This window comes from Leopardus geoffroyi, chromosome C1 (assembly GCF_018350155.1).
Source record: "Leopardus geoffroyi isolate Oge1 chromosome C1, O.geoffroyi_Oge1_pat1.0, whole genome shotgun sequence".
Taxonomy (NCBI): Eukaryota; Metazoa; Chordata; class Mammalia; order Carnivora; family Felidae; genus Leopardus; species Leopardus geoffroyi.
The window spans coordinates 203,032,548-203,059,403 of NC_059328.1; the positions used below are offsets into that span (position 1 = coordinate 203,032,548).

At 48.0% G+C, this 26,856-nt stretch overlaps 1 protein-coding gene across 6 annotated transcripts; it reads left to right on the forward strand.

Annotated features, from left to right (window-relative positions):
• The first annotated feature begins 984 nt into the window (after positions 1-984).
• On the forward strand, positions 985-26,774 carry PLCD4 (phospholipase C delta 4). 6 transcript variants are annotated; one of them, XM_045481263.1, is made up of 17 exons: positions 988-1,105; positions 1,838-2,380; positions 7,039-7,094; positions 7,237-7,395; positions 8,683-8,911; positions 10,041-10,170; positions 10,991-11,222; positions 15,966-16,167; positions 17,688-17,832; positions 18,723-18,875; positions 21,881-22,075; positions 23,595-23,690; positions 23,832-23,988; positions 24,329-24,445; positions 24,660-24,832; positions 25,376-25,511; positions 25,854-26,774. In XM_045481263.1, the coding sequence occupies exons 3-17, from the start codon at positions 7,073-7,075 to the stop codon at positions 26,186-26,188; spliced, it is 2,481 nt and encodes an 826-aa protein (XP_045337219.1). In that variant the 5' UTR covers positions 988-1,105; positions 1,838-2,380; positions 7,039-7,072; the 3' UTR covers positions 26,189-26,774. The 6 variants fall into 6 exon arrangements, with proteins under 6 accessions (XP_045337223.1, XP_045337219.1, XP_045337221.1 ...); XM_045481265.1 differs by lacking the exon at positions 988-1,105 and having other exon boundaries at positions 25,854-26,003; positions 26,082-26,774; XM_045481267.1 differs by lacking the exon at positions 24,329-24,445 and having other exon boundaries at positions 985-1,105.
• The last annotated feature ends 82 nt before the right edge of the window (positions 26,775-26,856 follow it).

Below are 26,856 nucleotides of genomic sequence, written 5' to 3' on the forward strand. Positions count from 1 at the left end.
GTGAGTTCGAGCCTCACATTGGGTGCTGAGGTTGCTTTAAAAAAATAAAATTACTGGGGCGCCTGGGTGGCTCAGTCGGTTAAGCATCTGACTTCAGCTTAGGTCATGATCTTGAAGTTTGTGAGTTTGAGCCCTACGTGGTCGTCGGGCTCTGTGCTGACAGCTCAGAGCCTGGAACCTGCTTCAGATTCTGTGTCTCCCTCTCTCTCTGCCCCTCCCCCGTTCATGCTCTGTCTCTCAAAAATAAACAAACATTTAAAAATTTTTTAATAATAAAATTACTTAAAAAAAGAAAAGAAAAAAGGGCACCTGGGTGACTCAGGTACTAAGCATCTGACTTCGGCTCAGGTCATGATCTCGTGGTTCGTGAGTTTGAGTCCCACATCAGGTGAGCTCCAACCCCACATTGGGTGAGCTCCAGCGCTGTATCAGGTAAGCCCTGCTTCTCTCTATCTGCCCCTCCTGGCATTCTCTGTCTCTCTGCCCTCCCTCACTTGCGCCCTTTCTCTCTCTCAGAAAAGAAAAAAAAAATGTATAGTTGAATAAGTTAGAAAGGGAAGACTGTTGTTAGCTCCCAGGACTAGAACTAGAACTCAGCCAATCATTTCAGAAGCCAGCTATGAGCATGATCCCATCACAACTCCCTCTTCCCAGAAGTAACCACGATCCTGACATTTATGGTAATCACTTAGGAGGATTTTATTTTAATGGGACTAAAGTTTTAGCTATAAATAATCACTAATGGTAGAATATTAGGCACTTGAGGGGTGTTTAGGGGAGCCATGAGAGGTAGCCAAATCTCAGCACACTTAAAATCACATCATTTCATTCAGTTAGTTCCCTTTGTGCCTATGATTAAAACACACCTCCCTGGAAAAGGATTCCCAGAAGCCTAAGTTCAGCGCTGTGCCCTGTGCCTTCAGCTGCCTGATTCCCATCCACTGGTCCAGAAAACTCCATATCCCATAGTCTTTCCAAGGCAGAGCAGAAGTAGGTCCCAGCTCACAGTGCTTGGGAGAGTGCCAGGACCTGTTTGTCTCTGACGCTGACGTGTGAGTCCAGGACATGGCCTCAACTTCTCTGGGCCTCAGTCTCTCCGTGTGAGGTATGGAGCCATAATAAAACCTTTTAAAATTTAGGGGCACCTGGGTGGCTCAGTCAATTAAGTGTCCAAGTTGGGCTCAGATCAGGATCTTGTGGTTTGTGGGTTCGAGACCCGTGTCGGTCTCTGTGCTGACAGCTCGGAGCCTGGAGCCTGCTTCAGATTCTGTGCCTCACTCTCTCTCTCTCTGCCCCTCCCTCCGCTTGTGCTCTGTCTTCGTCTCTCTCTCTCTCTCTCAAAAATAAACATTAAAAATTAAAAAAAAAAAAAAACACATTTTAATAAAGCCTTTTACAATTCCTAAATTGGTCCCCTTGCCTCAGTGTTGGTTTCTATTTCAGCCACCTAGTCATTCACCTTGCAAGAAGCTCATTACCTTTCTTTTCCCTGTGGGTGTCTCTCCAATCTTGTGCTCCACTTTTTTGCCCTTGATTCGTACGTACCACAGGTCCATGCCATCGCTACACACATCTTTATAAACGCGCATGCATGTCCTTGCACATTGGAGGCGCTGAACAAGTGTTCATAGCATGGAAAGCACGGAAAGGAAGCATGGAAAGGAGGAACAAATGAACTGTTCGATGCATTTATGCGTGCAATTCCTTCAATGTTTAGCAAGGGCCCAAAAGAGTCAGAGATATTAACCTGTCCCTCGACACTCTTTTCCTCTCCTCCCTTTCTCCTCATCTTCCTCCTTTCCCATCCTATTTCTTTTTGCCTTTCCCTGTGCCACAGAGCTAGGCTGAGCGCCCCACAAGGCGGGATGCAGAGACACAGAGGCAGGCCGGTGGAGCAGACACCCTGGAAAGGAGCCAGATGAAATGAGGGCAGAGACAGCCGTTCACCATGCAGGGAGAAGCTGTGCGGAATGAAAAGCAGCGATTCATGGAGCACCGCCACGCAGACACTCCTTGGGTTTCACTTTGAGAGCTACTGCAGGATTGGGGTCAGTGAGGGCTGACATCTAGATGAAGGGCAGCCAGGCTCCTCCTCCCTTAATCCCTCTCTACCCACCCCTCCCCCAATATTCCCTCCTGATGACCTGTGTCCTGGGCCTTTAAGAGTTGGAAGGGCTGGACCAAGGAGAGAGCTCACACCTCTCCCCACCCTACTCCTTCTCTTTGGCTGCAAGTCTGCCAGTCACAGCAGCAAACTGCAGTAGAAAAGGGGAGGAAGCCAGCGGAGCAGCGAGAGGAGCACAAGAACCCAGCTGGGTTTCCTCGTCCCACAGGAGAGGGCGTCGCAGAGCTCACAGACAGGACTGCTCTCCTGTTCGCGGTAAGGGCCCCAAGGCTCTAACCAGCCTCTGCTCCAAGCTGTGCGCTGCCTGAGTCCCAGCCTCTGCCCCCCACATGCTTATCCACCCTGATTAAATTGTACCCCGGACTCCTTAGCCCTAACAGATCTCCAAGGCTCCCACCTCCTGGTTCTCCCTAGCTCATCCCCTTTGATTTACAATTTTCCTCCTTGGCTGTGGCAGTCAGCCCTTTATATGGGGACCTCTTAGCCACCCAGGGCTGACACTCAGGGTTGAGCCCCACCCTCGTAAGGGAAGAGAGAGAACTGGAGTAACCATGCTTTAGCATACATGCATTAACAGAATGTTGAGGATTACCAAAGACCCAGGGAAGAGTATAGAAACTATACAGTTAGGAGATTTCCTTAGAAAGAGCCCAGGTTTGAGTCCGTACCTGTCCTTAGCCTGCTCGATGGGCCAGGGCAGTTTGTTGGCATGCCCAAGTGCTGTGCTGGGAAACGCACCTGCTTCTAGTCCCGACTCTGCCTTTAACTAGCTCTGTGACTTTGGACAGCAGCTTCCTGAGCTGGGATAGGAATTCAGGGTTTCCCAGACTTGCTTGTGTATTGGGGGTTCTTTTTAACAATAAATATTCCTGAGCCCCATCCTTTCGAATTCTGATCTGGCCGATTGGGGTGGGGCTCAGGAGTCTCTATTTTAAGACACTCCTAGGGATAGTGATATAGCCAGGAACCTGTGGGTTAGATGAGTTATGAAAGTCTTCGAGCTCTAACATTCTGCGAGCTATGACCTATGACCAGAGCCGTTCTGTCCTCTTTATATGAATGAGTTCAGGCAATAGTCCTGCTCAGAAGCAAGAGAGAGGACAAAATGATTCTCTTCCTTCCTGCCCCTCAGAGGGCCCTGAGACACCCTGAATTTCACTGTCATGCCTTTGGCACTATCGGCAACCCTGGCAAAGTCCATCTCTAGGTGACATAAGCCACCTGTAGGTTGAGGACCAAATCTTACTCTGTAGCCCTGGCCACTTCTGACCTTATTTTGCATCTCTGCTCTCTCCTCTGTATTGTAGAGGTAATTATCTGCAGCCTCGAGGATCTCTACATTCACCTCTAGGAGTGAACAGTCAAGACCTACTCTCCTCTCGGGCTTCCTCCACTGTTCCTTACCTCTTGCTCTTGCTCCCACTTCCGATCCTTTGTCCCTTCCTTCCTCACTGCATCTGCATCAGCTGTGACCTTCCTTCCCATCCTACCTTCAAACACCAGAGGAAGCAGCAACACCTAGAACACCTGGGTTCTAAGTCGCGTTCTCTGGGCAGTGTGTTCAGTCCGTCTCCTAGGATACGGAGAAAGTGAGCCTGAGTGGAGGCGGTGCACTCTTGAGTGTCCTCCTCCCTCCTGGACCCCAGTCTCAAAATCTCCACAGGGGACAAGAACCAGAGGTATTGGGAATTAGAAGAGAAAGAAAGAGAGGAAGAGGTGAGCCTGGGGGGAGGGGGGATGCAGGGGGGAGGCGGGAGGAGGATGAGGAAAGGAGAGCACAGAGAGGCTGACAAGGAGGCAAGTAGGGAGGCAGACAGGAACAGGAGAGAAAGGTGAGCTGAGGGAAGGGAAAATGAAGGTGTCAGGATGGGGGAGGAGAGAAACTGGAAGAAAGAAAAGAAAGGCTACTAAGTGGGACATGGTGGGGGCAGAAGATGACAGAGAGGAGAGACAAAACGCCCATGTCCCCTATGGATTCGTAGCCCTGCCCTAACCTGCTTCTGAGACAAAACCCTTTCTAAGGGCAGAGCCTTGGTGAAATCTCCAAGCTGGACATATGGAACCATGGTTCTAGTCCCACTTATGCTATTTAGTTAATTCGTTCGATGACTCTGGCAGTTCAGTCAATCTTTCTAGTCCTCAGTCCCCTTCTCTATAAAATGAAGCCCAATTCTGATATCCTGGGGCTCCCTGAGTTGGAATTGGCCCTCGTATGGCCACATGTTGCCTGGATCTAGGTTTCAAATAGCGAGTCAGGAACGGGAGCAGAATTGGAAGAGCAAGGCAAGCCCTGGGGTTGGAGGATTCTGACAAAAAGCCTTAGATAAATTTCCAAAGAGGGACACCTGGATGGCTCAGTCAGTTAAGCTTCTGACTCTTGATCTCAGCTCAGGTCTTGATTGCAGGGTTGTGAGTTCGAGCCTTGTGTTGGACTACTTAAAAATATTTTTTTTTTTTTTTCCTAAGGCTCATTTGAGAGGAGATAGGCTCAAAAATAGGAGTGTCCCAGCACTGGAGCTTAGGCTTCCCGTGGGCTTCCCATGTTTCAGGACATTCTGGTGAGGCTTCTGGACACAGGTGTAAGGGAAGGTAATTCTGTCTTTTCCCAGGGCCGAGACCCACCCCATCCCAGAGTCCCTATGCCCCAGACATGGAAGCTGAAATTCAGTGAGGAGAGAAGGCAGGATGTTGGCAAAGGGGAATTAGATCCTTGTCCCCTAGAGTCTGAGGACCTGAGACATTTAGGAGAGCACCTATTACTTCAGTCTTCATTCAGCTTTTGCAAGCCTCAGATTCCAGACTGCATCACCACCCAAAAGAGCAGAGCTGTTTTTCTGCCTCTCGTGAAGCACTCTGGGCCCCTTCATCCATCCAGAGGCTTCTTCTGTTCTCATCCAGGCTCACATATTCAGCTTCAGCCAGCAAAACCTTTGCTTTTTGGAACCGTCTTGGGGTTCTGTCTCTCCTGAGAGCTGCCTCAAGTTGTCCTTCCCACTTAGATATGGATTGGTTGCCAACCTTCTCCTCTCCCTCTGGGCCCCTGCATGTTCGCTAGTCCTTTAGAAAGTCTTCTGTAGGGGTGCCTGGGTGGCTCAGTCGGTTAAGCATCGGACTCTTGATCTCAGCTCAGGTCTTGATCTTATGGTTGTGAGTTCAAGCCCCATGTTGGGCTCCACACTGGGTGTGGAGTCTACTTTAAAAAAGAAAGAGGGGCTCCTGGGTGGCTCAGTCGGTTGAGTGTCCAACTTTGGTTCAGATCATGATCTTGCAGTTCGTGAGTTCCAGCCCCGTGTCGGGCTCTGTGCTGACAGCTCGGAGGCTGGAGCCTGCTTCGGATTCTGTGTCTCCCTCTCTCTGTCCTTCCCCAGCTCGTGCTCTCTCTGTCACTCTCAAAAATAAATAAACATTAAAAAAATTTTTTTTAGAAAGGAAGGAAGGAAAGAAGCCTTCATTGGGTCTATCACATTCCTGGACTTCAGCTTTGGGTCCTATAGTCAGGGAAGCTGTATTTTCAGTGACCCCCCACATTTTCCCTAAAGATTTATAGGCTCTTCCAACTAAACAGAGATACGGCACTGATAGGCCGTGTGACCTGAGACAAGTCACATCACATTTCTGGACTTCTGCTTTTCATTTATAAAACATAGGGAGTTGAACTTCACAATGTTTTAATGGAGCACTACCTGACTGATTTTAGAGATGCTTTTCAGGTTTTAGATACTCACCATTGTCAAAACTTTTAACTTATCAATTAAAAAACACAACAATTCTATTCAAGTGCAGCTCCTTTGCTTATACAAAGCATAGAGCTTTATGCTTCGTGAACTTTGCCAATTCCAGAAAGATTTCGTCAAGAGTTGATAATTTCTTATAGGGGCTACATATCAAGTCTTCTAGTTCTTTTCCAGGGAAGTTTGTTGTTCCCTACCCAGGTCCTAAATTAGCATAGATCTTAAAGAAGGTTATCTTTTTTAGTAGGTAGAGAGGACTTGAAAACGCAGTTCTAGGACATCTGGGTGGCTCAGTCGGTTAGGCGTCTGACTTCAGCTCAGGTCATGATCTCACAGTCCGTGAGTTCGAGCCCCATGTCGGGCTTTGTGCCAACAGCTCAGAGCCCGGAGCCTGCTTCAGATTCTATCTCTGTCTCTCTTTGCCCCTTCCCCACTCACGTTCTGTCTGTCTGTCTGTCTCTCTCTCTCTCAAAAATAAATAAACATTAAAAAAATTTAACAAAATGCAGTTCTGAGACTACATAACTTACCTGGTCCATTAAACTGAGAATAACTGTTAGGCCAAGGAGTATAAAATATGCTTGACTGTGTGAAGGCAGAAGGAGATGGCTTATTTTGCAAGTATGGCACTAAGTGTCACAGAAGAGACAAAAGAGACACTCTGCCCTGGTCCCCAGGAGCTGGTTGATCTGTACAGGAGCGTGTAGAGGGCTCCCAAGATAGAGAAGCTGGGGTGATTCCATCTGGAGAAGAGAAGGCTAGGATCTAGAGAGATTCCAGGTTCTTAAAGGGGGCAGCCAGCTTGATGGTAGTCCCTAATAATCAGGAGCTAAGAAGGATAATGCAGGTTACCCAGCGGACTGTGGGGTATTGGGCAGAAAGCTCTGGTGTAGCCCTCTCTGGAGCTGACTATGGGAAACAGCAGAGGCTTTGGAATCAGACATATTTGGCTTTAAATTCTGAATCTTATGTGATCTGATGCAGGTTTCTTAGCCTCTCTAAGCCTCAGAGTCTAACAAACTCGAACTGGAAGTAAAAAAAAACTAAAGAGTCTGTAGATGAGGTACCTAGCACATAGTGGCCAGTCAGGGCACACTGGTTTCTTTCTCTTCCTCCTTTGATCTATTATTCTAAGACCACCAGTATTAACCCAAAGCTTTTTGTTCCTCCTTGCTCCTTTAGGTGACTCTGGCACCAGCTTGTGGAGCAGTAGGTGATGGTGTCCTTGATGCAAGGCCGTGAGTACCCCAGCAGGAGAGGAGGGCTTGGGGACACAGCCCAGGGAAGGGGAGGAGTCTGGACCCCTGTCCCAAGAGCTCCTCCGGGGCCCTCCACCCTCCCTACCAGCTACCCACCCAGCCCCTTCTTCTCCTGGCCCAGGGCTGCCCATCAATCAAGATGTGCTGCTGATGCAGAAAGGCATGCTGGTGCGCAAGGTGAGGTCCAAAAGCTGGAAGAAACTAAGATACTTCAGACTTCAGGATGATGGCATGACAGTCTGGCATGCCCGGCAGGCAGGAGGCAAGGCCAAGCCCAGCTGTGAGTCACGTGGATAGCTAGGGGTGGGCGTGCTGGGTAGACAGGACTCTGAAGAGGCCAGCAGCTAGAGAGCAGGGGAGGGACCAGGATCCTACAATGTGTCCTTGTGCTGTCCCTCTTGTGTCTCTCTCCTAGCCTGCAAAGTGGAAATTATAACAGCACTTGCCTTGTAAGGCTATTTATGAGGATTCAACCAGTTATTGCATGTAAAGGGCTTAGGAGAGCCCTAGCATATAATAAGTCTCAATAAATCACAGTTTATATTTTATTACTATTAAATTAAGGCATGATCTCAGGCATCGGGCTGCTTGGATTAAAACCCTTGCTCTGCAACTTTCTAGCTGAGTGGACAAGTTACTTAAATTAAGCTTCAGTTTCCTCATCTGCAAAATAGGGATTAAACACTACCTGCCTAGATGGTTACAGGGACTAAATGAGTTCATGTATAAAGCACCTAGCATGGGACCTAAAGCCAGATGCATTTAATGCATTAGCCACAATGATGAATATTTTTAAAAATCATAAATGCAACATAGCAGTGTGCATCCTATTGGCCAGAGATGCCTTATGAACCCTCTAAAAATCTGATCACAGGACACATCTAAGAGAGTCTGCTTTAGAGATATAATCAAAACTCACCAGCCACACCACCTCCAGCTGAGGAAAGGGAGTGGAAGAATTTCTCTGGCTCTCCCCTAGACATCTGGAAAGAGGAAGCCCTCAAACCTGGAACAGGGGAATTGAATTTGGGCACATCACGCTTCGGTGTAACTGCTGCTATGTAGACTTCAAGAGTGTTTCCTTCTGTCAGCCCTGACAGTCCTCCTGTGATGCCTCTACATGGGAGCTGAAATTCAGAGAGGAGATAAGGCAGAATGTTGGCAAAGGGGGATTAGAGCCCTGTCCCCTAGAGTCTAAGGACCTGAGACATTCTGTGACCGGGCCACGGAAGGGACCACCGCTTATTTCAGATGAGAGCACAGAGGGGTTAAGTCATTTTGGTCTGTGTCACACTGCCAGCTGGTGGCCAAAAGCCAGGTCTTGCCACTCCCAACACAGGCCCCTTACCATGCTGCCTATGAAAATGGCCGTGACTCATGGGGAATCTTGAATCCCAGGGGTCTGCATCTCCCTGTACTAAGGATTCAGGGGTTTCATCCTGTGGAGGTTGGAGTTCCTCTTCCCTATGGCTTCACAGAGAGGAAGGGAGTACTGGTCCTTGACCCTTAGCCCCTGCAATTTGGTGGATTCTCTTCCTCAGTGCCCCACTCGTTTCTTCTCTGGCAGTCTCAATCTCTGATGTGGAGACAGTGCGTGAGGGCCATGAGTCTGAGCTGTTGCGCAGCCTGGCAGAGGAGTTCCCCCTGGAGCAGGGCTTCACCATCGTCTTCCATGGCCGCCGTTCCAACCTGGACCTGGTGGCCAACAGCGTTGAGGAGGCCCAGATATGGATGCAGGGGCTCCAACATTTGGTGGACTTTGTCACCAGCATGGACCAAAAGGAGCAGCTGGACCAGTATCAGCAGGATGGAGTCAGAGTGGGGACCAGGGGTCACTGAAGGAGCTGCAGGGCTAAGGATGGGGGGGGGGGTGCATGGCATGTAGGGATAGGGAGGTCTAAGAGTCCAGTTGGGGTGGGCAAGGGCAGCTCAGGCCAATATGAGGCAGAGGATATTGGAGGAGTAATGGAGGCTTGGGACAGCAAAAAACATAGTCAGGCAGAGAGTGGGCAGAAGTTAGGCCCTTCAGGATTGGGACAATGAGAGGCAAAAGGCCAAACAAGGTACTGATCTTGAGAGCTGAACAGAAGATCCCAGTGGCATTAGCTGGCATAGGACTGGGAAGCAGCTTTAGTGGTGTTGACTGATTCAGGTTTCCTAGATTGTATTCACCTTCCATGCCAGTTCGTTCATTCATTTGCTCATTCATTTGCTCATTCATTTGCCATTTATTAAGCAGAAGGTGTCAGTCACTATACCACACTTTAGAAGTACAAAGATCAGTGAGACTCAGGCATTGTTTTGGTTGTTGGAAAAAAATGGAATTGTGTAAATAACCTAAGTATCTTAGAAGTGTTAGGGGACTTAGATTATTTGTGGGTGTTCAAAGGAAGGAGAAATACTTAATTCTAGCTAAGAGAGTTCTAAGAAAACGTTAGGCAGGAAGTTGCATTTGAGCCGAGCCTTGAAAAGGAGTAGAATTTGAACATAAAGAAGGAGGGAAAGGCTCTCCTGCCTGAGGGAATAGCAGGAGTAAAGGCCCAGACATAGAACATTGAAGAGCAGGAGGAAGAGTGGGACATCAGAGAGTGGGGGGGTTGCTGAGTCTGGCCAAAGTACAGGGAGGATAGAGGTGTGGTGAGAAGGCTGGGTGGGGGCCAGCTCGTGGGGGTGAAGACCTTCATCTATGTTAAGAAACTTGGGCTCCTTTCTGCAGGCAACAGGGAGGCCCCTGTAGGCACCTAAGCCATGCAAAGACAAGATAGATCTCTGGAGAGATTATTCTGGCAGCTAATGTGGAAAATGCATTGGCCATGGAGGAGAGACTGGGAAGATGATAGGGGAGAAGATGTCAGTGGATGAACATGCACACTCATCTGCACACACAAACACACACACGGTGCTTTTGCCTTGACTCACACCTGGGTGGCTGAGTGACTGGTTCCAGCGTGGAGACAAGAACCAGGATGGTCGCATGAGTTTCCCAGAGGTCCAGCGGTTACTACACCTGATGAATGTGGAAATGGACCAGGAATATGCCTTGCAGCTTTTCCAAGTGAGTCTTTCGGGGAAGGGTTTTCAGAAGCCAGGCAAGGCCACATTCTCAGTTGGCCAGAAGTACTCTGGCCCCATACAGCATTGCTCTTTGTTGAATGTCTCCTATGCACCCTACCACTATGCCAGGCTCGATGTAAAGTGTCGGGCATGCTTCTTACCCTTCAGTCTTCTTAGAAAGATGATTCATGGGACACCTGGGTGGCTCAGTCAGTTAAGCATCTGACTCTTGGTTTCAGCTCAGGTCATGATCTCACAGTTCGTGAGTTTGAGGCCTGCATCGGGCTCCACACTGACAGTGTAGAGCCTGCTTGGGATTCTCTCTCTCCCTCTCTCTCTCTGCCCTTTCCCTGCTCACACTCTGTCTTTCACAATAAATAAACTTAAAAAATCTTTTTTAATAAATTAATTTAAAAAAGGAAAGATGATTCATAATCTTATGAAAGGCAAACAATACATTACTATGTCGTAGCTCAAGGACCTCTCTGTCCATAGCCAGAATTTCACAGGTGCCTAGTATCAATGGAAAACTCCAACTGGAATGTGAGTAAATAGGAGGAGGGATCTTTTGACCTTGTTGGGGGGCATTTCACTCTTTCTAGTTGAAGTTTTTCTCTAGGAGCAAATGGTGTGGCTGCCATTTTGCTTTTTACTTACCAAAGTGGCTTCTATGAACACTAAATGTCAGGAGTTCTGTGGGCATACTGTGGAAATGTGTTTGTATCCATCTGTCAGTAAGATTGCCCTTACAAGGCAAGTTGAAGCCGTAAAATTTGCTCTTAAAAGGATTTGTCCACAGTCCTCTAAACCCTCTCTTGCAGGCAGCAGACATATCCCAGTCTGGGACTCTGGAAGGAGAAGAATTTGTAGAGTTCTATAAGGCGTTGACTAAGCGCCCTGAGGTGCAGGAAGTGTTTGAAAACTTTTCAGCTGATGGGCAGAAGCTGACCCTGCTGGAATTTGTGGATTTCCTCCGAGAGGAGCAGAAAGAAGGAGAAAGAGCTTCAGACCTTGCTCTGGAACTCATCGACCGCTATGAGCCTTCAGATAGCGGTAAGAGGACCGGAGGGTGGAGAGGCACCGGTCACGGGGCGGGGAGGGGGACCAGGGTTAGAAAGGTCCAGAGCCAAGCTGCCTTCTGCCTAGCTCAGGGAAGGCTGAGTCTACCTGTATGCCAGTCCCTGTGCTATCATTTTCCTCTCATCCAACCACTCCCTGGGAAGGAGAGCAGTGATTTCCTTCCCAAGTAAGACAGGAGTCTCCCATCGTGCTGGATCTCTCCAGAGGAAGACCCTTCCTTAAGTCCCCTCTCTTCCACTCTGCTCCTGCTTCACTTTCAGAATAAGTTCTTCCTGGTATCAACGTTTGTCCCCAGGGGAAAAGGGAGATCCTTGGTCCTCTTGCCTTGGCTTCTCCTCTAGCGCATATGATTCCTCTTCCTCTAGCTCCTTCATGGTCCCTGTTTGTTGTTTCTGTAAGTGCTGGGTCTCTGCCCTTTCCTGAGCTCTCTCCAAATCTCCGAGTGGTTCTTGAGTCGCTAAGCCCCTGGGGAAGGAAGCTAGTCAGTCCCTGGCTGAGGGGGCGTGATGAGGAGGCCAGTCACCCAGCTTTTAGCAAGCACCACTAACATATGCCCTCTCTGCCCTCAGACCTTTCTCCCTGCCCCTTCAGTGGACATCTCCCTGCCCTCCATGCCCTTCAGAATAGCAGGAACTGACATTAATAATAGATGATTTACAAGGAACTTTCACATCACTTACTTCATTTAGTCCTCCCTACAACCTTGTAAATCAAAAGCATAATCTTTATTCGGCTTCTGCTAAGTATCCCGTCATGTGCCAACATTGCTACATGCCTTTTCTCTCTTCATCCTTCCAATGGCCTGTTGAAGTGGGTTCTGTTATTAAGTCAGTTGTGCGAAAGAAGAGAACTAGGGTTTAGAAAGATCAAATGAGCTGCTCAAAGCCAACAGCTAATGAGAGGAGGAATCAGGATTCAAACTTGAGTCACTTGACCCTTTCCTCATACCTCTGTGGAGCATGAGGATTAGAGACGAGATGAATGAGAGCTGGACAAAGGACCCACGTTGCCAAGTCTCAACTCCCAACGCCCTTTCATTCATTCGTTCACTCACTACGTCAGCCAATGCTTATTGAGCACCTGTCATAGGCCAGGACCTAGGCTCCGGACCAGAAATACAGCAGGAGGAGGTTGGACAAGGACACTGCCCTCGTGGAACTTAGAGTCAAACAGAAAGGGCTGGAATCGCTGATTCCAGATACCTGTTCATGCTCAGAGAAGAAAGGGGGCTATAAAGAAATCATTTCAGAAAACTAAATAGAAGAAGAATGCTGAGGCATTAGAAGTGGGATCTTCCCTTTCCAGTGCAGGATCTGGTAGACATCAGTTACATTTATTCTACTGCCGGTCCTTCTGGATGTTCCCTCCCCTGCATTCACCTGGCAGTTACTATACTCTGGCTGCAGAGCATCGTATCAGCCAGGAGACCTGGGCTCAATTCCCCACTGTACTTCTTTTTTTTTTTTTCCTTTTCCCTTTTTAAAAATTATTTATTTAGGGGCGCCTGGGTGGCGCAGTCGGTTAAGCGTCCGACTTCAGCCAGGTCACGATCTCGTGGTCCGTGAGTTCGAGCCCCGCGTCAGGCTCTGGGCTGATGGCTCAGAGCCTGGAGCCTGTTTCCGATTCTGTGTCTCCCTCTCTCTCTGCCCCTCCCCTGTTCATGCTCTGTCTCTCTCTGTCCCAAAAATAAATAAACGTTGAAAAAAAAAATTAAAAAAAAAAAATTATTTATTTATTTTTAAATTTACATTCAAGTTAGTTAGCATATAGTACAATAATAATTTCAGGAGTAGAATCCAGGGATTCATCCCCTACATATAACATCCAGTGCTCATCCCAACAAGTGTCCTCCTTAATGCCCCTTGCCCATTTAGCCCATGCCCCCACCCACAGCCCCTCCAGCAACCCTCAGTTTGTTCTCTATATTTAAGAGCCTCTTATGTTTTGTTCCCCTCCCTGTTTTTATATTATTTTTGCTTTCCTTCCCTTATGTTCATCTGTTTTGTATCTTAAATTCTACATATGAGTGATAAGATATTTGTCTTTCTCTGACTGACTTGTTTCACTTAGCATGGAACCCTCTGGTTCCATCCACGTTGTTGTAAATGACAAGATTGCATTCTTTTTGATTGCTGAGTAATACTCCATTGGATATATAAACCACATCTTCTTTATCCATTCATCCATTGATGGACATTTGGGCTCTTGCCATACTTTGGCTATTGTAGATACTGCTGCTATAAACATGGGGGTGCATGTGTCCCTTCGAAACAACATACCTGTATCCCTTGGATAAATGCCTAGTAGTGCAATTGCTGGGTCATAGGGTAGTTCTATTTTTAGTTTTTTGAGGAACCTCCATACTGTTTTCCAGAGTGGCTGCACCAGCTTGCATTCCCACCAACAATGCAAGAGAGATCCTCTTTCTCCACATCCTCGACAATATCTGTCATCATCTGAGTTGTTAATTTTAGCCATTCTGACAGGTGTGAGGTGGTATCTCATTGTGGTTTTGATTTGTATTTCCCTGATGATGAGTGATGTGGAGCATTTTTCATGTGTCAGTTGGCCATCTGGAGGTCTTCTTTGGACAAGTGTCTATTCATGTCTTTTGCCCATTTCTTCACTGGATTGTTTGATAAGTTCTTTGTAGATTTTGGATACTAACCCTTTATCTGATATGTTGTTAGCAAATATCTTCTCCCATTCTGTCAGTTGCCTTTGAGTTTTGCTGATTGTTTCTCTCACCATGCAGAAGCTTTTTATCTTAATGAGGTCCCAATAGTTCATTTTTGCTTTTGTTTCCCTTGCCTCCAGAGACATGTTGAGTTAGAAGTTCCTGCGGCCGAGGTCAGAGAGGTTTTTGCCTGCTTTCTCCTCTTCCCCACCGTACTTCTTACTAACTGAGTAGCCCTGGGCAAAGTGAGACATGGTTTGCTCCTTTGTAAAATAATTGGTTACCGAATGAAATGATGAACATGAGAAGTATCTGGCAACTGTGGATTTACCCTCGTGATTTAAGTTACTACTATCAAGAAGAAAACTTTCTGCCTGACTTCCTGCCACTGCCTTTCTCCATCTCTAGGCCTTGTCAAAGCTGGAGCAAGGAAGCTGGGCATTAGAGTCAAGTTGTTTGGCCTCCCAAGAGAACCCCTCTGCAGTGTTGTTACCCTCAGTCAGACCGCACAGCCCAGTGATATGGCTGTGGCTCAGACACCTGGCTGCCTGGGTTCAAATCCCAGCTCCTTCACTTACTAGTTATGTTACCTAACCTCTCAGGGCAGGTTATATTATATCTGCCTCATCATGTCGGTGAGAGCATTAAGAGAGATGCTGCATGGAATGTCCCAGGTATAAGTGCTCAGTATTAGTTGTCATTGTTGGTATTGTGTGAAGCCCATGCTGAGATGGGTGAGGGCTGTGGAAGGAGTGACAGGACCCTACCATCAAAGAAAGTGTAGTGTAAGGTGATGTTGGACAAATACTCTTCAAAATACCATCTGAGAATTGATGATAGGAAGAAACCCTCAGGTCATGGTTGGCAGCAGCTACACAGTCCAGGGAATAAACCACAGGTACCTCGGTCATGCCACTAAGTCTTTGACTTTGTTTCTCTCTGGTCCTCAGCTTCCCCATCTATAAAATTAACCCTTTGCACTGAATACTATGCTGTCCATTATGGTAACCATGAGCTCTGTGTGACTATTTACATTTAGATTAACTAAAATCAGGGTGCCTGGCTGGCTCAGTTGGAAGAGCATGGGACTCTTAATCTCGGGGTCATGAGTTCAAGCCCCACACTGGGTGTAGACATTACTTAAAAGAATAAATAAATTAGGGGCGCCTGGGTGGCGCAGTCGGTTAAGCATCCCACTTCAGCCAGGTCACGATCTCGCGGTCCGTGAGTTCGAGCCCCGCGTCAGGCTCTGGGCTGATGGCTCAGAGCCTGGAGCCTGTTTCCGATTCTGTGTCTCCCTCTCTCTCTGCCCCTCCCCTGTTCATGCTCTGTCTCTCTCTGTCCCAAAAATAAATAAACGTTGAAAAAAAATTAAAAAAAAAAAGAATAAATAAATTAAAACTTAAAAAGTAATAATTAGCTAAAATCAAAATTTTAAATTCAGTTCTTCAGTCATACAACCACATTTCAGGTGCTTGGTAGCCATATGTGTTTAGAGGCTACCATACTGGATGGCACAGAATAGAACATTTCCATCATTGCAGAAAGTTCTATTGGATAGCACTGGATTAGAATGATGTTTAGTTTTGTTTTTAACTAATGCTTTTTTTTTAAGCTTATATATTTTTGAGAGAGACAGAGAGACCATGAGTGGGGGAGGGGCAGAGAGAGAAGGAGAGAGAATCCCAGGCAGGCTCCCCGCTCAGCACAGAGCCTGACGTGGGGCTCAATTCCACAACCGTGAGATTGTGACCTGAGCTGAAATTAGGAGTTGGATGCTCAACCACCTGAGCCACCCAGGCACTGCTGGACTAGAATGATCTTAACGATTCTCCTTGTAACTTTAACTTTCTCTGAGGGCGGCCATGATCGAAGTGACAGTGAGTGGGGCACATTTTGGGATCTAGAGGCTGGGAGTGGACACCATCTGTAAGTCAGGACTCTGGAAGAGGGGGTGGGGTGAAAGACGGGCTGGGGATGTGCTGGGATGCTGTCACTCAGAGCTTCTCACTCTGGCATTCCCCTGCTCCCCACCTTAGGCAAAGTGCGACATGTGCTGAGCTTGGATGGCTTCCTCAGCTACCTCTGCTCGAAGGATGGAGATGTCTTCAACCCAGCCTGCCTCCCCATCTACCAGGATATGACTCAACCCCTGAACCACTATTATATCAACTCCTCTCACAACACCTACCTAGTGGGGGACCAGCTTTGTGGCCAGAGCAGCGTCGAAGGATATATACGGTGCAGCGGGAAGGGCTCCAGCTCATGAGAAGGGGCCATCTGTGCTCTCAGTAGCTAACAGGGATTGAGAAGATGTCCTGGGGGGGGGGGGGAGCTTGGGGCTGAGGATCCCTGGATCCCTGGGAGACTTGAAGGACATGTTGAAGACTGACAGGAGACTAGTATTGAAACTCTATGGGTATATAGAGCTGCTTTCTCTTTCATAGGCTATGAAATGCTCCTGGAACCCAGAGGTCCTGACAGGTTTATTTTGAACAAATAAAGTAAATGTTACACAAAAAGCAGTAGTGCATAGAAGTTAGAAACGTATGTTCTGGAGTCGGACCATTTGAGGTCAAATCCTAGCTCTCTCAGAGCTTGGTACTCTGGTTCTAAGTACTTAACCCCTCTGTACTTCAGTTCCCCCTTCTATGAAATAGGGATGATAACAATGCCTATTCTGTCTGAGTTGTGAGGACTTTTTAAAATGTTTATTTATTTATTTTTGAGTGGGGCAGGGGAAGGGCAGAGAGAAGGAGACAGAGAATCCCAAGCATGCTCCACATTGTCAGCACAGACCCCGATGTGGGGCTCGATCTCACGAACCTCAGATCATGCATGACCTGAGCTGAAATCAAGAGTCGGACACTTAACCGACTGAGCCACTCAGGCTCCCCCTGAGTTGTGAGGATTAAATGAGATAATCCATGTGTTAATAGCTAATAAGTGGTATCTGCTTTTATTGTGATTATCTGTGGCTAGATTGAAGAGTCGAGATATCTTGACTTACAGTGCCAGCAACTGAACTAGCAGCTTCAGGGTATACAAAGATTAGTGAAATATGTTGTTTCTGCCCCAGGACATTCAGTAGAGAAAATAAAGTATAAATTTACTGAGAGTTTGAGGGGTGCTTGTCTGGCACAGTTGGTAGAACATGCAACTCTTGATCTTGGGGTCGTGAGTTCAAGCCCTATGTTGCGCATAGAGCTTACTTTAAAAACAAACAAATAGGGGCGCCTGGGTGGCTCAGTTGGGTTAAACATCCGACTTTGGCTCACATCATGATCTCGCAGTTTGTGAGTTCCAGCCCCACGTCAGGCTCTGTGCTGACAGCTCAGAGACTGGAGCCTGCTTCGGATTCTGTGTCTCCTTCTCTCTCTACCCCTCCCCCACCTGTGCTCTGTCTCTCTCTGTCTCTCAAAAATAAATAAATGTAAAAACAAACAAATTTCCTAAGAGTTTAAATAACTCAGGGGCCGCAGAACGATACACAACCAGAACACCAGAAGCATCATGAGGCAATATGTAATGACTTGCTGAAGGCAGCCTGTGAGTTAGGTGGGCTGGGGGTGGGGGGGTGGAGGTGGTGAGAGCTGTAACAGTGTTCCAGTGGACAGAAAAAGGCCCACGGAGATGTAGCATGAAAGGGTCTTAACAGATAAGTGCCGGCGAGCACTGTTCTCTCCAGAGTGGGTAAGGGTCCCTAGACGGAAGAGGAGACCTTAACCTCTCCGTCTCTTGGTGTTTGGGGTTTTTTGCAGGGCCCTGAAGAGGGGGTGCCGCTGTGTGGAGGTGGATATATGGGACGGACCTAGTGGGGAGCCTATCGTTTACCATGGACACACCCTGACCTCCCGCATCCCGTTCAAAGATGTCGTGGCCACTGTAGCACAGTACGCCTTCCAGGTAGGAGCCCCGGGATGAGCATACTGGTGAGGGAAGATGATCTGAGGGAGGAGCGGCTGGCTCTGGATCTGCAGAGGGTAGAGGGATACAGGGGAGGTCATATCAAATAGCATATATGTGTAACTGAAACATCAGGCGAATATTAAGGGATTATGAATAAGGGTTGGGTATGTCACCAGTAATTAGTAGTCAGAGAGGCTATTGCTAGAGATTAGTAACTAGTACCTTGAATAACTGTCACCTATTTGGGAGAGGGTGGATAAGGAAGCAGAGAAGATGGTGGGTAGGGCTGGGGGACAAGAGGAATCGGGAGATGAGAGTGTACCATGAGCACATAGTTAGGGGAATGGCCTAGCCTTCCCACTCTGAGGCTAAACACTCAAAGGTCCCAGAGGGACCTGGGTCAGACCTGGTACAAGTCTCAGATTTGGGATCCCAAGAGTGACTTTTTTATTTTTCTTCTTATTTAATTAATTAATTAATTAATTAATTTTATTTTTATTTTTTTTTTTTTTTGAGAGAGAGAAAGAGCATGCACAAGTAGCAGGGAGGCAGAAGAGGGGCGGGGAGAGAATTCCAAGCAGGTTCCAGACTCTTAGCCTGGAGCCTGACACTGGGCTTGAACTCACCAACCATGAGATCATGACCTGAGCCGAAATTAAGAGTCGGGCACTTAACCGACTCTGCCACTCAGGCGCTCCCCCAACAGTGACTTTTAAACATGGGGTGGGCCCCAGACCCAGCAAGACCTCCTTGACACCTGGAATCGGGTCAGAGGAGTTTAGCCATCAGGGTACTCTGCTGAGTGAGTCACCAGGGGAGGCCTGGAGACGCAAGGAAGTTACAGGCTATAGAACTCTGGCTCCAGCGTCCCCTCCCTTCCCTATCAGACATCAGACTACCCAGTCATCTTGTCCCTGGAGAACCACTGCACCTGGGAGCAGCAGCAGGTCATGGCGCTTCATCTGACCGAGATCTTGGGGGAGCAATTGCTGAGCACAACCTTGGACGGGCTGCTGCCCACTCAGCTGCCCTCGCCTGAGGTAGGCGCCCTGTTCCCCGAGCCCGGGCTCTACCGTGGCTTCCATACCCTCCCCATCTCGGCTCCTTCCTCCATGCCCCTCCTTTCCCTTCTCCTCACCCTCAGATGGATTATCCTTCTCTTTAATATCTTGGAGACAACTTTTTTTTAATTAAAAAATTTTTATTTTAGAGAGGGAAAGAACATGAGCAGGGGAGAGGGACAGAAGGAGAGAGAGAGAGAGAGAGAGAGAGAGAGAGAATCCCAAGCAGTCTCCACGCTCACGTGGAGCCCAGTGTGGGGCTCAATACCATGACCCGATGTCCCAACAATTTTAATTTTTAAAAAATACAATTGAATACAGAATTGTTTATAGTTCTCTAAATTTTAAATCAGTTATTTACTTCTTATTTCTTTTTTCAATGGAAATATCTTTTTTTTTCCTGATAGTTCATAATTATTGTAGACTATACAAACAATATACAGAAAGGGAAGTCCCCCACTATAATCTCAGCCTCTCCCAAAACAGCTGTCAATAGATTTTTAAGGTTTATTTATTTTGAGAGAGAGAGAGAGAGACAGAAAGAGAGAGAGAGAGAATATGAGTGGAGGAGGGGCAGAGAAAGAGGGAGAGAAAATCCCAAGCAGACTCTACGCTCCACAGTAAGCCTGATCCAAGATCGATCTCACGACCCTGAGATCATGACCTGAGCTGAAATCAAGAGCTGGAAAGCTTAGCCAACTAAGTCACCCAGGTGCGCTGTCAATAGTTTTTTTTTAAATGCTTATATAAACATGTATGTGTATATATATTTATGTTTTTAAAAACGTGCATGGGGTCCTTTTCTATGTCCCTTTTATATTTCACATACCGTATATATCATGGATGTCTTTTCATGTATAATTTTGCTCCTTCTAATAGCTGTTCTATTTCCTATGTGGTATTCTATTTTCTGTTATGAACCATCGTTTATTCAACCAGTAAATGGTAATCATTCAGGTTGTTGCTAAGTTTTCATTTTTACATACAGCTTTGTCCATTTATTCTTTCTGTGAGATGGGTTTCTAGAAGTAAAATTGCTGGGTTGGAGAGTTTGCATGTTGATATTTTGGTAATTATTACCAAGTTGCCCCCGGAGGAAAAAAACCAAATTGCATTCCAACCAACAGTGTAAGAGAATGACTACAAACAACTCCAGTAGTGAGATGATTCATAGTGGCAAATGTGGAAAAAAAAAAAGAAAGAAAGAAAGAAAAGTTCAAGTTTTTAAAAAAGAAAGGTCTAGGGGCGCCTGGGTGGCGCAGTCGGTTAAGCGTCCGACTTCAGCCAGGTCACGATCTCGTGGTCCGTGAGTTCGAGCCCCGCGTCGGGCTCTGGGCTGATGGCTCAGAGCCTGGAGCCTGTTTCCGATTCTGTGTCTCCCTCTCTCTCTGCCCCTCCCCCGTTCATGCTCTGTCTCTCTCTGTCCCAAAAATAAATAAAAACGTTGAAAAAAAAAAATAAAATAAAAATAAAAAATAAAAAAGAAAGGTCTATATTTTCTTCTTTTGGATTAATTTATATTATTTACCCACTTTTATTGGGGTTTAGAATCTTTTTTTAAATTTTATTTTAGATAGAGCTCATACAGGGTAGGGAGGGGCAGAGGGAGAGAGAGAGAGAGAGAGAGAGAGAGAGAGAGAATCTTAAGCAGACTCATGCTCAGCATGGAGTCTGACTTGGGGCTCAATCCCATGACCCAAGCCAAAATCAAGAGTTAGACACTCAACTGACTGAGCTACCCAGGAACCCCAGGTCACCCTGGGTTTGTAATCTTTGTTGATACATAACAAATTTGTTTGTTTGTTTTACAGAGATGATTCCTAAGCAAGAAACTGTAGTTACGGTTTTACTTATTTATTTACTTACTTACTATTTATTATTTATTTATGAGAGACAGAGGGAGAGAGAGCGTCAGCAGGGGAGGGGCAGAGAGAGAGGGAGTCACAGAATCTGAAGTGAGCTGCAGGCTCTGAGCTGTCAGCACAGAGCCCAATGTGGGGCTCGAACACATGAACCATGAGATCATGACCTGAGCCAAAGTCTGATGCTTAACTGACTGAGCCACCCAGGCGTCCCTGTTTGTTTGTTTTATTATTTTTAAGTAGGCTCCACGCCCAATGTGGGGCTTGAACTCACGACCCTGAGATGAAGAGTCCCCTGCTCTCCCAACAGAGCCGGTCAGGTGCCCCTATAACAAGTTTTTAAATGTTAAAGATACAAATGCTTTGGAAAATATCTGGTTTTGCAGTCTTTGCTTTTGGACTATTGCCTCTTCTGCCTTATTGGGGATTTTTTTTTTTAATGTTTATTTATTTTTGACAGAGAGAGAGAGAGAGAGAGAGAGACAGAGACAGAGACAGAGCACAAGTGGGGGAGGGGCAGAGAGAGAGGGAGACACAGAATCCGAAGCAGGCTCCAGGCTCTGAGCTGTCAGCACAGAGCCTGACGCAGGGCTCGAACCCACAAATTGTGAGATCGTGACCTGAGCCGAAGTCGGACACTCAACCGACTGAGCCACCCAGGCGCCCCATGTCCTATTGGGGATTTGAAGCTTTATGTAGTCAAATCTGCCAGTCTTTTTTATGTCTTCTGAGTTTTCATCTCCTGAGTTTTTTTCTTCTTTTTTCCACCTCCTGTTTCTAAAGGCTTTCCCACTGAAAGATTATTCAAAAAGATTCTCTATTTTTTTCTGATACTCTTAGTTCTTTACATTTAAATCTTTAATCTGGGAGAAATCTTCAAATGTGAGGTAGGGGTCCCATGTATTGTTTTCCAAATGGATAGGGATGTTACAAGTTGGCTTAAGGATAGGGAATCCCTACCGTATGTATCATGCAGCGCCCCCCCACCCCCCACCATGGGCACTCCTGACCACCCACTTCCCCTGTCTTTGAGGTGGTCCCATCAGAGCAGTGGGCACTGCATGGTCCCCAGGAGGGGCCCAGAGCAGACAAGTAAACAAGTCCCTTCATTTCCACCCCCAGGAGCTTCGGAGGAAGATCCTGGTGAAGGGGAAGAAGCTACAGACCCTTGAGGAGGACCTCGAGGAAGAGGAAGAGGAGGAAGTGCTGGAGTCTCAACTGGAGGGAGAGCAGGAGGCTAAGCCAGAGCTGGAGGCCCAGTTTGAGTCTGAGCCCCAGGAGCTGAGCCCCCGCAGTAAGGACAAAAAGAAGGACAAGGTGGGCCAGGAGGGTGGTCTTTCCGCTCTAGCACTGGGTCGGTCTGTACCATAAGCTGAGTTCGTGTGTGGAGAGACTAGAGCCAAGCAAGGTGGAGAGCCAAGGAGCAAAACGCCCCTGACCCCCAGTAAATGAGGTGTAGGGATGGCATCACTATATATGGTCAGAGAGAGAGAGATTGCAGTGGCTTTCCAACTTCTTTGGGCCATGAAATCTTTTTTGAATGAAATCTTATACGGGTGCTCCGTATACAAAAGAGATAAATGTGAAGCTGTCCTAGGTGGAGCACCTATTTGGCTGTCTCCTGGGTCCCCCCGCTGACTCCTGAGATATCTTTTTAAAATAACAATTTTTTGGGGCGCCTGGGTGGCTCAGTCGGTTGAGCGGCCGACTTCAGCTCAGGTCATGATCTCGCGGTCTGTGAGTTCGAGTCCCGAGTCGGCTCTGTGCTGGCAGCTCAGAGCCTGGAGCCTGTTTCGGATTCTTTGTCTCCCTCTCTCTGGCCCTCCCCCATTCATGCTCTGTCTCTCTCTGTCTCAAATAAACGTTAAAAAATAAATAAATAAATAAAATAAAATAACAATTTTTTAATGTTCATTTTTTTGAGAGCGAGCAAGCTCAGGTGGGGGAGGGGCAAAAGAGAAAGACACAGAATCCAAAGCAGGCTTCAGGCTTTGAGCCGTCAGAACAGAGCCTGACATGGGGCTTGACCCCACGAACCAAGAAATCATGACTTGAGCTGAAGTCAGATGCTTGACCGAGTCATCCAGGCGCCCCTCCTGAGATATCTTTGTACTAATTCTCAATCTTCTTAAAGGCCAGATTGAAAACCACTGGTATGGGGAGAGCAGGGAGAGGAGAGGGAGGGAGGGAGAGAGAGAGGACAAAAACACGCTCTACTGTATTGGGTAAGTAGGGCTTAGTGGAGGGACGCCTGTGGCCTCATCTAAAATGAGCTTAGAGAAAGCTTCTTGGAAAAGGTGACTCTGAGAAGGGGCTGGAAATGACCAAAAAGAAGGAACAGAAAGTCAGAGAAGGCGAAGGCTTCAAGAAGGCTGTTCCAAGGTGGTCCAACTCCTTGTGGGGAAGGGGTGCCATTGGTGGGTCCGCCAAGATCCTGGTTTGAAGTCTGCATTTCCTTCTCATGCACTTCCTTGACTTAGCTAACTGCTGGCTTACCCTGTCCTCTCTGGGGCTGTGGTGTCTAACCTGCTACCATGTCCAGGGAAGGAAATGGGAATTCAGGAGACAAATGTAATGCTATTACTCTGGGACCCTCATATCCTTCCAGGTGTGACTTCCATGCCCATTTGCATACCTTGCATATCTGTCTGGGTTTGACCAAAATTCACTATTGTTTTAAAAGATGAGAGGTAGGGAGGATGACACCCCTCTGCTTAAAAATCATTACAAACCTGTTGCCCAGAAAGTAACAGTAGAGCAGACGCTTTAAGCCCAGAAGCTGAAACCAGTCCCATCAGTGTATGTAGACTGCCTTTATTCCCATTCCCATCCCCAGGTTGTGATGTGTCCGCCGTTTTGTACGCCTATCTGTTGTCAGATTATGGTTCAGGCTCCTAGTTCCAAGCCTGAGTCCCTTCTCTTTCCCAAGCAGGTGAGGCAGGAGGGGGAATGCAATGGGGAGGCAGTGGGCAGAGGCTCAGGCTGGGTGGGGAAATTCAGATCCTGGCCACCGGCCCCTTCCTCTCAGATCGCTGAGGGTTCAATTTCATCTTCCTATTTTCTCCTTTTCCAGAAATCCAAACCCATCATGTGTCCATCCCTCTCTGCCCTGGTTGTCTACTTGAAGGCCGTCTCATTCCACAGCTTCACTCACTCGAGGGAGCACTACCGCTTCTATGAAACATCATCTTTCTCTGAAACCAAGGCCAAGAGCCTCATCAAAGAGGCTGGTCAGGACCGAAAGGGAGGGCCAGGGAGGGAATTGGGATGAGTAGGGTCAGGCTGCTGGGCAGGCAGATGAGTCCCAAGAAAGAGGACAAAGGGACTAAGGAGAGACGAGGGAGCTACGAAACTCCTCAGAGTAGGCACAGGGACAGGAGTTATGAGTAGTGGGCTCATGGCTCCAGGGGGAGGGAAGCTGGGGAGACGGGTCAGGATGGAACAGAGAGGCATGGTGAAGCCTTCCGGAGCTGGCCTTGCGAGGTGCTGGGCACAAGAGTGAAGTACCTGGGGCCAGGGAAGTGGTGGAATCAACTCCATTGCCATCTCCCTACTATATCCCTTTTGCAGGCAATGCGTTTGTGCAGCACAACGCCTGGCAGTTAAGCCGTGTGTATCCCAGTGGCCTGAGGACAGATTCGTCCAACTACAACCCCCAGGAACTCTGGAATGCGGGTTGCCAGATGGGTGAGGGGTCAGCAGGGACAAGGAGGAGGGAGGGGAAGGGCCACAGGTGGCAAGAGGGCTGGGGAATGCTTGAAGTGTGCTAGGCTGAGAAAGATGCTAAGGGGGTGTTCCCAGCAGGCCCTCTTCTACCCAACACATTTCCTTACTCCCCTGAAAGAGGGCCTAGATGGTTCCTGAGATACATCCTTCCTTCCTATGCTCCTGGGGCTCTCAGTGGCTATGAATGTGCAGACTGCGGGGCTGGAGATGGACATCTGTGATGGGCTCTTCCGCCAGAACGGTGGCTGTGGCTATGTGCTGAAGCCAGACTTCCTGCGTGACATCCAGAGTTCCTTCCACCCAGAGAGGCCCATCAGCCCTTTCAAAGCCCAGACCCTCCTAATCCAGGTACCTTGGAGAGGAGAAACTGTCGGGCAGAGCCTAGGGTAGCTGGGATAGAAGCAGGGGGAGGAGATGGCTGGGCCCGGTGGGAGTGTGATGGGTGAATTCCTCACGAGGCAGCACAGCCCAACTGTGAACAGTGTGGTCTTTGGAGCCAGTTGCCTCGGTTCAAGTCCGTTCACGGGCTGTGTATCTCTGGGCAGGTTCCTTAACCTCTGGCTCCTCACCTGCAGAATGGGGGTATGATACCACCCACCTCACAGGGTTGTTGTGATTAACATAAAGTGCCTACAACAATGTCTGGTGCAGAGTAAATGCTGGAAAGGGGTTGCTGATGTTAACATACCTACTTCCAAACCTTGTTAAATTTCTACTTGGATGCATTTTAAATTGCATTTAAAGGTAGATTACTAGAAGAGAATATATTACCCAAATCCAGAAGCCGTAGTGCAAGGTCCTGTGTATCCCCGCCCCCCTCCCCTGGGTGTAAGAGTGAGCTGGAGCGGGGCTGGGAACAGGAACTATTGAGGTTCCAAGTCCTGCTTACAGGTGATCAGTGGTCAGCAACTCCCCAAGGAGGACATGACTAAAGAGAGGTCCATTGTGGATCCACTGGTGAGAGTTGAAATCTTCGGTGTCCGCCCAGACACAACCCGGCAAGAGACGAGCTACGTGGAGAACAATGGTGAGATTGGGCAGTGCTGGGGGGAGGGGAGGAACATGGCCATTTTCCTACCATGCTGCCCTCCATGAAGCACAGTCCCGGTCACCACCCCTCTCCCACCCCCAAGAGGAGCAGTGTAGAATGGGACAAAAAAGGGCTCGGACATCTTGGGTCTGAGTTCTGGTCCCTTACTTATAAACTCCAACAGTGTGGGCAAATTGCTCACCCACTCTGGGCCTCCATTGCCTCACCTCGACTCCCTCACACTGATTGCTCTGAAAATCACAGTGGCCCAGGATGGGCTTAAAGAAAACCGCCAATGATCTGTCCCTTCACTCCCACCGTCTTTCACCCCCTCTTCAGGTTTTAATCCATACTGGGGGCAGACACTATGCTTCCGGGTCCTGGTGCCTGAACTGGCCCTGCTGCGTTTTGTGGTAAATGATTACAACTGGAAAACCCGACACGACTTTATTGGGCAGTACACACTTCCTTGGACCTGCATGCAACAAGGTGGGCCGGTCCCCCAAACCCTGGCCAGCGGTCCAGCTCCGGCTCCCTTCCTAATGCTGTCCTCCTGCCCCTTTCCAGGCTACCGCCACATACACCTACTCTCCAAGGACGGCACCAGCCTCCATCCAGCCTCCATCTTTGTGCATATCTGCATCCGGGAAGGACTAGAGGGGGATGAATCCTAAGGCGGGCACTTCTTGGGAAGGGTGGGTGCGCTGGCTTGAGACGGTAAGAGAAACCTGGAAGGACGCTCCAGAAGGCAAACAGAGGTGGTAAAAACCAAGTTTTGGGTTGTGCATTCCTAAGCACAAAATTACCTCACCTTTCCTAACAAGCAAATCTAGGACCTGATTTTTCACTCTCTCTCTCTTCCCTTTCTTCGTTTTTCCACCTGTGGTATCTTTTCTGCCCCTTTCTTCGCATACTCTCTGCTGGACTTCCTTCCTCTTGCCACAGCCTCAATCCCATACCTCAGTCCCAAAGGATGAATCTCTTTCATCAACCCTGGCTCAAACGATGGTTGCCACCAGAAACCCAGAGAGGGGCTTGGAGCAGAGAAACACTAAGAGGCATTATCCCCTCCACACTAACTTCCTTAAAGCTCAGAGCCAAGGAAAGGATAGACCAATCCTCCAGGTTCCCCAGGCAGAGGCTGGGGAAGGAGACCTGACCCCAAGACCACACGGACTCTCAAGAGAACACTGCACAGCCGAGTCCCCACTGGACTGCTCTTCCCTAGTTCCACTTGTATAAACAGAGCTTTTCTCCCCAGTTGTGCTTGAGTATGGTCTGTCACTGTCGGGCAAGAGGAAGTATGAAGGTCGGGAGACATTCAGGTAGACAGGTGGGCTAG

Coding starts and splice junctions, on each gene's coding strand:
- PLCD4 (XM_045481263.1), top strand. CDS start 7,073: ATGGTGTCCTTGATGCAAGGCC. Junction 10,171..10,990: donor ATGCCTTGCAGCTTTTCCAA/GTGAGTCTTTCG, acceptor CCTCTCTTGCAG/GCAGCAGACATATCCCAGTC. Junction 16,168..17,687: donor AGCGTCGAAGGATATATACG/GTGCAGCGGGAA, acceptor GGTTTTTTGCAG/GGCCCTGAAGAGGGGGTGCC.